This window comes from Elaeis guineensis, chromosome 6 (assembly GCF_000442705.2).
Source record: "Elaeis guineensis isolate ETL-2024a chromosome 6, EG11, whole genome shotgun sequence".
In the NCBI taxonomy this organism is placed as follows: domain Eukaryota; kingdom Viridiplantae; phylum Streptophyta; class Magnoliopsida; order Arecales; family Arecaceae; genus Elaeis; species Elaeis guineensis.
Genome location: NC_025998.2, coordinates 58,378,671 through 58,391,548, shown reverse-complemented (window position 1 = coordinate 58,391,548; position 12,878 = coordinate 58,378,671). Strand labels below are relative to the sequence as shown.

At 40.5% G+C, this 12,878-nt stretch overlaps 1 protein-coding gene across 1 annotated transcript; it reads right to left on the bottom strand.

Moving 5' to 3' along the window:
• Positions 1-8,629: 8,629 nt before the first annotated feature.
• Positions 8,630-11,616, bottom strand: LOC105035163 (fasciclin-like arabinogalactan protein 17). The gene is made up of 2 exons (XM_073259523.1): positions 9,883-11,616; positions 8,630-8,943 (listed from the first exon to the last, which is right to left on the bottom strand). Exons 1-2 carry the CDS (start codon positions 11,201-11,203, stop codon positions 8,870-8,872), a joined length of 1,395 nt encoding a protein of 464 aa, XP_073115624.1. The 5' UTR covers positions 11,204-11,616; the 3' UTR covers positions 8,630-8,869.
• Positions 11,617-12,878: the final 1,262 nt, after the last annotated feature.

The following is a 12,878-nucleotide window of genomic DNA, read 5'->3' as shown; positions in this document are numbered from 1 at the left end:
TCTTTCTCAAAGAACCGAAAATCTATATTTTTTCCGGTTTCTACTTTTCTATCAGAAAGAGGATTTACACTGGGGCTTATGGAGGATTGAGAGGGACCTTGAGTAGGTACTGAAACTGGAGTGGGAGCAGTTAAAGACTGAGCATGCCTTTTCTTTCGGAAACTTCTTCAGGCTCATGGATTGATTTCCTTCTTTGGGGAAGCTTCATCTTTGGAGCCATATCCACTAAAGTAGCAGACAAGAAGACTTGAATTGAGTGGAGGAGGGATCACAAGAGAGTGACGAAGGATTTTGGTGGAGAAAAGAAGTGGATTTTGGAAGTTCGATAAAGTGCTAGGGCACGTTCCAACCGCGCCAAGCAAAGCGAGAAAGCACAGAAAATCCTTTTGAAGGAGGCGATTTTTGGTGGAGAGGAGGAGGGAGAATTGCCTCAAAATTAATCTTTGGATTTGGAGCAAGAAGAGTTGGAGAAGACGGCTTTTGGAAGAAGAACGATGGGAAGATGAGTCGTCTCACAAACAGTAACCCTTATAAAAACAATGAACCCGTTGAAAGTTGGTGGGATTTACAAGTTTGCCATTGAGTCGACTCATGGGGGTCGACTCATGAAGTTCAGAAAATCAGGAAAATATGAATAAATTCCAGAAAAATTTAAAATTTTGAGTGAAGGAATTTTGCTCAATGATAAGTTTTTAGAATGATAAATTTGAGCTTTTGGGACCAGGATAGATGTTGAAACTTGAGCTCTAATCAATTCTTTGGAAATTGAGAAATTTTAGGCAAATGGATCTAGAATTCCTAGATTTCTCCTAATTTCACAGAATCTATCCTCACTAAGGGCCATTGTAAAGATATCAGCTAATTGATTCTCAGTGCAACATATTCAAGAATTATATTTTTGTTTTGAACATATTCTCTTATGAAATGATGTCTTATTTCAATATGTTTGGATCTTGAATGTTGAATTGGATTTTTAGATAGATTTATGGCACTTGTGTTGTCACATCTTATTGGTGTTTCATTAAGTTTGATTCCAAAGTCTTCGAGTTGTTGCTTAATCCATAAGATTTGAGCACAACAACTTCCGGCTGCAATGTATTCGGCCTCAGCCGTAGACAGTGCCACCGAATTTTGTTTCTTGCTAAATCATGAGATTAGGTTAACTCCAAGAATTTGGCAAGTTCCACTTGTGCTTTTTCTATCTAATTTACATCCAGCAAAATCGGCATCTGAATATCCTAATAAATTAATTTGTGAGTCCTTAGAGTACCATAACCCTAGAGTTTGAGTACCATTTAAGTATCTAAGGATTCTTTTAACAGCATTCAAATGAGATTCTTTAGGATTAGTTTGATATCTAGCACATAAGCAAACACTAAACATGATATCAGGCCTACTTGCAGTTAAATATAATAATGAGCCAATTATACCTCTGTAGTATTTTAAGTCTACGCTTTTACCTTCATCATCCTTGTCAAGCTTACTTGAGGGACTCATTGGTGTGCCAATTGGTTTGCAGTTCTCCATTCCAAATCTTTTGAGTAGTTCTTTGGTGTACTTGCTTTGGGTGATGGAGATTCCCTCTTTTGATTGTTTAATTTGGAGTCCGAGGAAGAAGGTGAGTTCTCCCATCATGCTCATCTCGAACTCTCCCTGCATAAGCTTAGCGAAGTCTTGACAAAGGGATTCATTAGTAGACCCAAAAATTATGTCATCAACATAAATTTGTATAATTAGCATATCATTTTGATTTCTTTTAATAAATAGGGTTGTATCTACATTGCCTCTTGAAAAACCATTATTTAGTAGAAATTTGCTTAGCCTTTCATACCATGCTCTAGGTGCTTGTTTTAATCCATATAAAGCTTTATTTAATCTAAAGACATGATTAGAAAAGCATGATTTTCAAATCCAGGGGGTTGTTCTACATATACTTCTTCAGAGATATATCCATTTAAAAATACACTTTTAACATCCATTTGAAATAACTTGAAATTCATAAAGCAAGCATATGCAAGTAGAAGTCTAATAGCTTCTAATCTAGCAACAGGTGCAAAGGTTTCATCAAAATCAATTCCTTCTTCTTGATTATATCCCTTAGCAACCAGTCTTGCTTTATTTTTAATTACATTTCCATGCTCATCTAATTTGTTTCTAAAGATCCATTTTGTTCCAATTATTGAATAATCTTTAGGTCTTGATACTAAGGTCCAAACATTATTTCTTTCAAATTGATTAAGTTCCTCTTGCATAGCATTAATCCAGTTATGATCATTTTCAGCTTCTTCAAAAGTTTTAGGTTCAAGTTGAGATACAAAAGCACAATGATTAAGTACATCTCTAAGTGAAGAACGTATTTTTACCCCATGCATAGGATCACCGATAATTAACTCCTTAGGGTGGTTGTGAACATACCTCCATTCCTTGGGTAGGTCATTTGTACCTTGAGGTTGTTCTTGAATTTCTTCACTTCTCTCATCTTGTTTATCTTCTTGATCCTTATCTTCTGGAGTTGCTGAGTCTTTCAGAGTGATCTCCTTCATACCTTCTATTAGTGGCTCTGCATCATCAACACCCTCATTCTTCCTTGAAGGAAGATCGTTAGATTCATCAAAAATAACATGTATGGACTCCTCAACTACTAAAGTTCTTTTGTTGAAAACTCTAAATGCTTTACTAGTAGAGGAGTAACCTAAAAAGATTGCTTCATCTGATTTTGCATCAAATTTACCAAGTTTTTCTTTTCTATTATTTAATACAAAACATCGGCAACCAAAGACATGAAAATATGCAATATTTGGTTTTCTTCCTTTCCAAAGTTCATAGGGGGTTTTCTTTAAAAATTATCTAATTAAAGCACGATTTAAAATGTAACATGCTGTGTTAATAGCTTCCGCTCAAAAATATCTTGGAAGGTTGCTTTCACAAAGCATGGTACGGGCTATTTCTTCTAAGGTTCTGTTTTTCCTTTCAACTACCCCATTTTGTTGGGGTGTCCTAGGAGCAGAGAAGTTATGGCCAATTCTATTTTCATCACAAAAATTTTTAAAATCTTGATTTTCAAATTCAGTTCCATGATCACTTCTAATATTTTGAATTGAAAATCCTTTTTCATTAGAGACTTTTCGATGAAATTTAGTGAAAATATGAAAAGTTTCATTTTTGTGAGCCAAAAAGAAAACCCAAGTAAAACGAGAGTAATCATCTATAATTACAAAGCCATATCTTTTTTCTCCTAGACTGGTGGTTCTTGTTGGTCCAAATAAGTCCATATGTAAGAGCTCTAATGGTCTAGAAGTTGAAACAGTGTTTTTGGATTTAAATGATACTCTAGTTTGTTTACCTAATTGGCATGCATCACAGATTCTATCCTTTTCAAAATTCAGTTTTGGCAAACCGAGAACTAAATCTTTCTTAATTAATTTTGAAAGAGAATGCATGCTGATATGTGCAAGTCTACGATGCCACAGCCACTAGTCTCATTGATTTTAGCATTCAAGGATACTAGGCATTGCATGTCTAATTTGGCTAAGTCATTCAAATCTATCATATAAACATTGCCATGCCTATGTCCTATAAATTTAATGCCATCGTTAATAGGACTAGTCACAATGCAAACAGATGATTCAAAAACTACTTTATACCCTTTATCACAGAATTGACTAATGCTAAGTAAGTTATGATTTAAACCTTTAACTAGTAAAACATTCTCAATGTATTTGGAGGGAGTGATACCAATGTTACCTATCCCGATGATCTTTCCTTTGCCATTATCTCCAAAGGTGACCATCCCTCCATCCTTAGCATGAAGCGTGATGAATTGTGATTCATCACCAGTCATGTGTCTCGAGCATCCACTGTCAAGATACCATTTTCTGTTTCCTTCTTGGGATGCTAGACACACCTGCAAGCAAAGGTCAAGTCTCTGTCTTAGGTACCCAAGCTTTCTTGGGTCCTTTTGGGTTAGTCAGAATGGTTCCTTTTGGAACCCATATTTTCTTTATAATTGTATTGGTAGATTTAAGGCATGTGTATGATTTATGTCCTATTCTACCACATTTGAAACAAGTAATATTTGTAGACTTGTTACCTGAATAATTTACATAAATATCCTTCAGAAACTTTTGTTTCTTCAGAGATTTATAGCCAAGTCCAGCCTTATTATATATAGCTTTCTGATTTTCAAGGATCATATTTAGTTTGTTTGAACTTAATGTGAACTTATCTATTATAGATTTCAGCTTGTTAATTTCATCCTTTAAGTTTTGATTTTCTTGACTCAAGGTGAGTTTTTCAATTGAAAGAATTTCAGCTTGTTTCACTAAGGACTGATTTTCCAATTTCAGTTCTTTGTTTTTCTTCCCTAGTTTCTTTAATTCATCAATTGAGTCATAGAAAGCTTCATGCAATTCTTCAAATGTGAATTCACTAGTGGATTCAGAAGTTACCTCATTTTCATGTGCCATCAGACACAGATTGGCTTGTTCTGTTGAGGTTTCCTCGTCGGAGCTTGAGTCATTACTCGCACTCCAAGTTGCCATCATTGCCTTCTTTTTGAATTTTTTGGGACCTTTTTCAGTTGTGGACATTCGGATCTGAAATGTCCCGGCTTCTTGCACTCGTAGCATGTAAGGGGTTGATCTTTCTCTTTTTCTTTGCTTTGTTCCCCTTTTGTGAATTTCTTTCTCATCCCCTGTTTCCTTTTTCTTAGAAACTTCTTAAATTTTCGGGTGATGAGTGCCATCTCTTCATCCTGTTCTTCATCTTCAGATTCATCCGTTTCATAATCAGGCGAAGTTATAGATTTGAGGGCAATGGTTCTTTTCTTTTTGACTTCATCCTCTTGATGTTGCTTCATGCTCAGTTCATGAGTCATCAAGGATCCAAGAAGCTCTTCTAGAGGTGAGTGTTCAAGTCCTTTGCTTCTTGGATGGCAGTCACCTTGGCTTCCCAAGTTCTTGGCAGTGACCTGAGAATCTTCCTTACAAGTTCACTGTTAGTATAAGATTTGCCAAGACTCTTCAAACCATTAATTATATCAGTAAAACGAGTAAACATGGCAGTTATGGACTCATCATGCTCTATTTTGAACAATTCATATTTATGTACAAGCATGTTTATTTTAGACTCTTTTACTTGATTTGTTCCCTCATGGGTGACTTCTAACCTATCCCATATTTCTTTAGCAGATGCACAAGTAGAAATGCGATTGAATTCACTAGCATCTAGTGCACAATAAAGAACATTCATGGCTTTGGCATTTAATTGTGCCAATTTTTTGTCAACCTCATCCCATTCTTTCTCGGGTTTGGTTGACTCCTCACCATTTATAATCTTGATGGGTGTGTGAGGACCATTCACTATGATACTCCACATATCATAGTCGAGTGCTTGTATGAAAATCTTCATCCGAGCTTTCCAATAGGTGTAATTAGACCCATTGAAAAGTGGAGGTCGGTTTGTTGATTGCCCCTCGGCTAGAGAAATACCGACATGGGTTGCCATAGATCTTTGGCTCTTTGATTGTTAGATCAAAGAAGGGCTAGAGCACCGGCTCTGATACCACTTGTTGCCCAGCTATGCAACCCAAGAGGGGGGGTGAATTGGGTTTCTAAAAATTTTAAGCCCCAACTGATTACTTATGAAGAACAAAACAAAGACTTTAATTCAATATTAATTACCTAAAGCAGGAATGCAAGAATATAATAAAGAAATAAAGTGAAGCGATAAAGCACACCACAAACACAAGGATTTATAGTGGTTCGGTGCTAATCTTGCACCTACATCCACTCCCCAAGCTCCTACTTGGGAATTTCAATCCACTATACTTTGTATTCAACCCGAATACAAAACGTCGGAAACTCCGACACTAGCTATCCCAAGCTAGATCACTTGTTTCCTGGGTACAAGTAAACCCAAAACACTCCGATTTCAGGTTCGGATCAACCTTTCCTTGTTTTGGAAATCCTCCAAAAACAAGAACTAAAACTCACAAAGAGTTAGAAAATTTTGAGCACAGATTAATACAATAACAGCTCCTTTAAATGAGCTAATATAACAATAAAAACTTTACTCAAATGAAGAACCCTTTTCGAATTTTCTCAAGGTGGATGAACGCTTGAACGAATGCTTGAGAAGAGGTTGTTTGTTGATTGAAGATCTCTTGAAAGCTTTGGAAGATCTATAGATCAAGGTTGAACAATAGGCTTGAAAGATCCTCTTGAATGCTCTTGCTTTTCTCTTTCACAATCTCTCTTGTATATTGTGGATCCTCTCTCTTTTTCTTTTTAAATATTTCGTTGATCTCAGGCTTTTTCGTGCAGATTTCGGATCCTTTCTTCTTTTTTTTTTTTTTTTGATTTCACGTTTGATCTGCTATTTAATCTACAATTTCTTTCACCATTAAAAGCATTTTATGACATTAGAAGCAAGAGAAAATAATTTAGGCAGATAAAGAGCCGTTAGAGCAATTTTAGGAAGCATAAAAGGCAATTAAAACGGACAAAAAAATAGCCGTTGCTGACATTTCCCGTCGCAGGGGTCGACTCATGAGTCGACTCATGCTTCAGGGGTCGACTCATGAGTCGACCTCTGTTGCAAAAACCAGAGAATGCGTTTCTGGAAATTCTTGGCTCAAATTAGCAGGGGTCGACTCATGAGTCGACTCATGCCTTGTGGGTCGACTCATGAGTCGACTCACAGGTCGTGCCAAGCCAGAAAACTAGCGTGCCAAGGAGAATTTTTGCGTGCCAATCAGCTCACAGTGCCATGAGTTGACTCATGAGTCGACTCATGCACTTCAAACCTTCATAACTTCAAAAATATAAGTCCAAACACAATGAAATTTTCACCAATAGATTTCAAATCATTTGTTCTACCAAATGGTACTATCAAATCAGGATTTTAGTGAAATTACGATTTTGCCCTTGAAAAGCATAAGGACTTTTTCATTTTAAAATTATTTGTATCCCTTCAATCTGCTTTGTAATCATCAAAATCAATCTAGGAGCAACAGAGAGAGCAAGTGAAAGTTTCTAGAGAGAAAAAGCAAAGATTCAAAGTCAGAAAAAAAAGAAAAGAAAAGAAAGAGGAAGACTCTCTCTTCTTCTTCTTCTTCTTCTTCTTTTTCTTTGATTTTTTTGTGATGGAATAAGGACTCTTTATCCCCTTTGTTCCAAAAGTAGGGAAGGTCACCCCCAGCTAATAGTGCCCACGACCGAGAGGAAAGACCATGATGAAACAGCCAAAGGTCACCATTCTAGCGATCAACGGTGACAATCAACATCGGAAATTAAGGACAATCCATGGAAGAAAATACGGAAATCGGAGACCCAGCTTTTCAAGAAGAAATCAGATGATAACCGGTCAGAATCCAAGCTTCTAAGGGCTTAGAAAGATGAGGAGAAAGTTGAGCAAAGGATTCAAGGGATCATTACTTTATTTTCAGTGATATTTGTCTTTAATTTTTGGTGAATAAGACGATGGTAAGCAACACAAAATGGAAGGGAAAAAGGGCCCGATAAAACTCTGGTGGTGTTTTTCAATGGTTGTTTAAGGGAGAAGACTGAGTCTTAAATAAATGGCCAATTGGAGCTGCCGATAGAAGTTTTTGATTCCAACTTGGAATCAAAATCAGATGAAGAAGGAAAGCAAGACTCCTTCTGGAGTCGGGTTGGTTGCACATTTCCCCAGCATGCGCAAAGTATGTGCTGGCCTTTTTTCTTTTTTTTTTCATGCTTCAAGAGCCACGCGGTTTCTTGGTTTATGGATTGGGCTGGGATATCACAGAGTATCTTCTCTCCTTTGTTGGTGCTGTTTGATTTTCTATCACAGATCCAGGCAGAGAAAGGGATCAAATCCTTGATTGTTCTGGATGGCTCATATGAAAAAGCAAGAAATGAGAGGCTGTTTTCAAGGAAAAACTCGTCCCTTGGTGATGTGAGATGATTTATATACCTAAATGCAGAATGCAGTAAAGCCCAATCAACTGTTTCTTTTGACACAGCAAAGTCACCGAAGTGATCCTAGCATTGGATGCGCCTTGACTTTAGATGATATTAATGTTACTTTGTTGCATCCTTCCCTTCGTTTATTGAAGGTTAACTTTGATGGTTGCATCAAAGATACCGTAACAGATGTTGGAATAGATATTAGAGATTATTTAGGTCCTCTCCTGTATGATGCCGGATAGAGATTGCATCCATGTTCAATCCCATAATGCTAAACTGGCAGTTGCTTGTGAGGGCCTGTGTATGGTTATATTAAAATTTAAAGCATCTCAGGTTTGGTTGGAACGTAATTGGATTACAATGATATCTTTAATTAATGGTTCCTGAGATGATAGTGGGCCTCGATTTGTAATACTCTTTTAACAGACACTTTGCGGATCGAGGGAGTAACGTGGGCACTTATAAGATATCCATATCTACAGGGACGGTGATCAAGTAGCAAACTGGCTGGCCTCGGTGTGTCAGTCTGCTGATGTGTTCCGGGAGGGGAATGCACAGAACCAGGCTAGCTGGCTCATTTGCAAAGAGCTGATGCCTATGGATCCTCTCATTCCCGGTCTTAATTTGACGCCTCCTTTGTACAAAAAAACAAAAGAAAAAAACAGCAAACTAGTACTAAGGTAGAATATAGTTGATTTCACATCATACGGTGTAAAAAGAATTTATCTATGCACGTTTATGATTATTGCCAATTGACAACCCACAAAGACATTTCTATACACGCATGAACACCTCTGCTTTCTAGTACTTAACATACAAAACTCCTTTTAAACCATCCTCCGCGTTATACGTGAAGAATTTGCACTAGGCTACACCTGTCTTTTCCTTGAGAATTACCTTCCGTTTGATGCACCTTTTATCTATTGGCAGCTGGTGAAACGAGCCCGCTGACCCAAAGCTCCAAGCATTTGGCACCCAAGTTCGAACAACTTCCCTGGATTACAGAAAACAATATTATTCCTCCGCCTAAAACAAAGTCAGTCACAATAACAATAACAAATACATCTTCCCGCCAACTAACAAAATCCAAAATTTTAAGACCAAATATCTGGACGACCCTGGCTAGACAGAGTCAAACTCGATGGATTTATAACTTACAAGCGAGCCAACCCTATCATCAATGCCATAAAAACCCCGTGCATGTCCGTTATCCTCCACAAGTCCGTGACATAACGGACAAGGGTAAAAGAACCCGACTGCTGCAAAAAAAATACCCTCTAGGCGTATGTGGCTATTCGAGGGGTCTCCAAAGCCAAGAAGAGTGCCGAGAATTCTTTTTCTTTTTCTTGTTTTTTTTTTATTACTTGGAAAAGTGTGACCCAATTCACGGCGGACGAGAACCGGATTCCTCTTGCTCTGCCGACAGCTAACAAGTAACCACCAGGTTACAATCACCTTTTACCGAACGGTGAGAGCAACACCAAATCTCACAATAAAATCGAATAATCTCGTCCATTCATTTCCCGGTTAAGCATAATCATTAAAGTCAAAATTTTCAGACAAATGGTAATTAAGAAAACATCAAGGTTGGGTGAAGTATTCCTACATCCACCGCCTATCAAAACCGGGTTGAAGAAGGAATCACCTTCCTTTTTATGCAGCAGAAAGAAGGATTCACCTTTCTTCGCGCGACTTCACCGTTGGATCGCGCAATAACCGCTTCAGGTTCTGTGCGTGGATGAACGAGCAGATTCGGAGTGTTTCGGATGTGTGCGAGATGCGATCCAACGGTTGAGGTCAAGAAAGAAAGAAGATCATTCTTTCTCGCCAAAGATACAGCCCAAACCCACCCATGGTAACCGCATTAAAACAGGCGTAGATAAATTCATACAAGTAATAACAACAATAAGTAGTGATGATGACAATGACTGACCTCTCCTTGGCTTGGCGGCCTTGACGGTGTTCCTGACGGCAGCCGGCGCGACGGCGGCGGGAGTCTCCTCCTCCGGCGGGAAAAGAACGGCATCGATGCCCTGGACGGAGATCCGGCCGTCGGTGTAGATATCCGGGTCGAAGAGATATGCGGAGCCCTGTCCCTGGCCAAACTTGACGGAGCCGTCAGCCTCCCGCGCAACCACCTTGTGGGGGAGACGGAGCGTGTCATAACGCACCTTCCCGAAACGCCGCACCGCATTGTACATGCTCTCCTCTGTCTGATACTCCGGGATCAGGTGGTAGTACACGATCTGCTCCGGTGCTCCCGGCTCGCTCAGCTGATCCGCCGTCAATTTGGCCATCGCCTCGTCGTTGGGGGCGAGGACGGTGAGGACGTAGCCCTCCGAGACCAAGTGGCCCATCTCCGTCGCTAACGACGTAAGATTTACCAGAATGTCGGCGAGCTCGTTGTAGCCGCCGTAGAGGAGGAGGGTCTGGATGAAGTCCTTGACCTGGCTCTCGCCGTCGAACCAGTGCTTGCCGGAGCCGGGGCCGGGGGCGGGAGCGGGGGCGAGGGCGGGGCCAGGGGCCATTGCGTCGTAGATGGGGAGGGCCGGCGGAGAGCCAGCGGGGGCAGGCGGAGCGGGCTTCTTGAGGCGGTGGGTGCGGGGGTCCAGCTCGGGGGCGCCGACGGGGAGGACGGCGGAGATGGAGGCCAGACTACGGCGGCGGTTGAAGTCCTCCTGGACAGATCGGGGGACGAGGAGGCGCTCGATGCCGTGGATCACGCCATCTGGGCGAATCACCGCGTCCGGGTAGACCACGGCGGCGATGTCGACCTGCTTTGCTGCGCTGCCACCGGAGAGGTGGACGTGGTCGGCTGCGAGGGTGCGGTGGCGGGCGGATTCGGATATCGGCCAGGAATCGGAGCTGATCCGGGAGGGGATCACGTGGAATAAGATCAAAGTCTGGAGGGATTTGAGATTCCGGGGTTCGAGAAGGAATCGCTTGAACTCGGGGTCGAGATCGCGCTCGAGGGCTTCGTTGCGGGGGGCGAAGATGGTGACATTGTGGCGGCCCACGGCGTCCTCGAGGTTCTGGAGGAGAAGGGCCTTCTCGACGAGCTCGGCGAGCTCGGTGTAGTGGGAATCAAGGAGGGCGACGAGGACGGAGTTGGAGTTGATCTGGCCGGAGCCGGATGATGGCAATGTGGAACGGGAGACCAAGTTCTTCGGCAATGCGGAGCGGACGCCGGTGGCGGAGACCAGTAGAACGAAAAAGAGGATCGTCGGAGAGCCGCCATAGATCCGGGAATCCATGATGCCGGGGAGGGGGAAGAAACACAAAAGTCCTCTATTTCTACCTCTCTCTCTCTCTCTCTCTCTCTCTCTCTCTCTCTCACTCACTTCTTTGCTAGGGTATCCGTGTTTGGTGAGAAAGTTGAGAAGGGAAAGGTGCGGTTGAAGACAGCAAGACTCTTCTGCCCTCCTACTCGCTGGGCGTGGAAGCAACTCTCTTCCAAGAACCAGCAGGAATGGATTCCTTTTGACAGCTATTATGCCTCCTAAATGTCTAGCGGCGGGCGCGGCGTTGCTCCAGTACCATTTGCAACGTGCCTTCACGAGTTGGTGGGTACGGAAAGGAGAGATGGTAAGATGAGCTGTCGTTGTTCCAAAGCCACTATTTGTAAATGCCGCAAGTCATCTATTAGAACTTCGTCTTCTTTTATTATTTATTTATTTAATTAATCAAAAAATCAGTAGAAGGGATTAGAAGTAGCGATTAAAGAAGGGGAATTGCCGGTTTCCTTTGGAGGCAGAGATTTGGATATGGGACAGGAGGGGATGCTACAAAGAATCCCCAGGTTTTTGTATTGGGTGGGAGGTTGTCTCTGTCTCTCTCTACTGTGCAATGAAGGAAGGCCTCGCGGTGTCGGTGGCTCTGGCGCCTTGAGCCAATGTGGCATCTTGAATCAGGGTAGGGGTTGTATCTTTCGCATGAAACAAAAATCCATCTACCTTCCCACCATTTGTTCGATGAATGACGTCATTTTGAGCTTAGAGTGCTTTGCGATTTGTAGGGGGTGGGATCAACCGGCGATGTTATGGGAGAAGATCAATTATTCTGTCCTACCAAGCATACAACTCGAACCTACCGTACAATATTATATGTGATCTTGGTTTGCTCCTCTCGTCTCTAAGCGCGGTTGTTGATTGATAGTATTTATTATGGGTACAACCACTGTTGTGTTCTCTTTTAATTATCTTAATATTAATTTATTTTAATTTTTATTAAAACTAATATAGAAAACATATAAATTTAGATGCAACTTAGAAAATGTATCATTTTTTTTAAGAAATAAGATCTCTTGCGGTATTTAAAAAGTATCGTAAGATATTGTGCTTAATTAGATGTCATCCGTCATGAGATAGATGGCTACACCCTCTGTCCAAACTATTTAAATATTTTTGAGATTTATATTTTTTTTATTTTAGTATTCTAATATGTGTGTCCGTCCATCTTGTGATGGACAATGCCTAATCATGCACAGTATCTTGTGGTACCGTAAGAAATTTATTTTTTTTTAATCCTATCCCCATCTTAATTACCATTCATATTTTCTTTGATCATTTTTGTTTGCTTCCCTTGCATTTGTTTCAATTGTGCGATCGAAAGGAAGTGTCGCACACCACAAAGTTGTGGTGAGGGAGGCAAGTCAATTACTCATGTCTAGTTGTAATAGTCATGTGAACCATAAATCTATTTTATGGACATCGTTATATTTTCAATAAAACTTACTGTACTATTAGCTTTCATTTATTGTTAGTCCACCACCTTAACAAGTTTATAATATTTTGAATAAATTATATTCGTAGTCTCTAAATTAAGTCAGATTTTTTTTAAATGGTCCTTAAATTATAAAATCCTAAACTTTAACTCTCCAACTATCTGAATCTCTTTAGTATTGCCCTCGGATACAATTCCAATCATTTT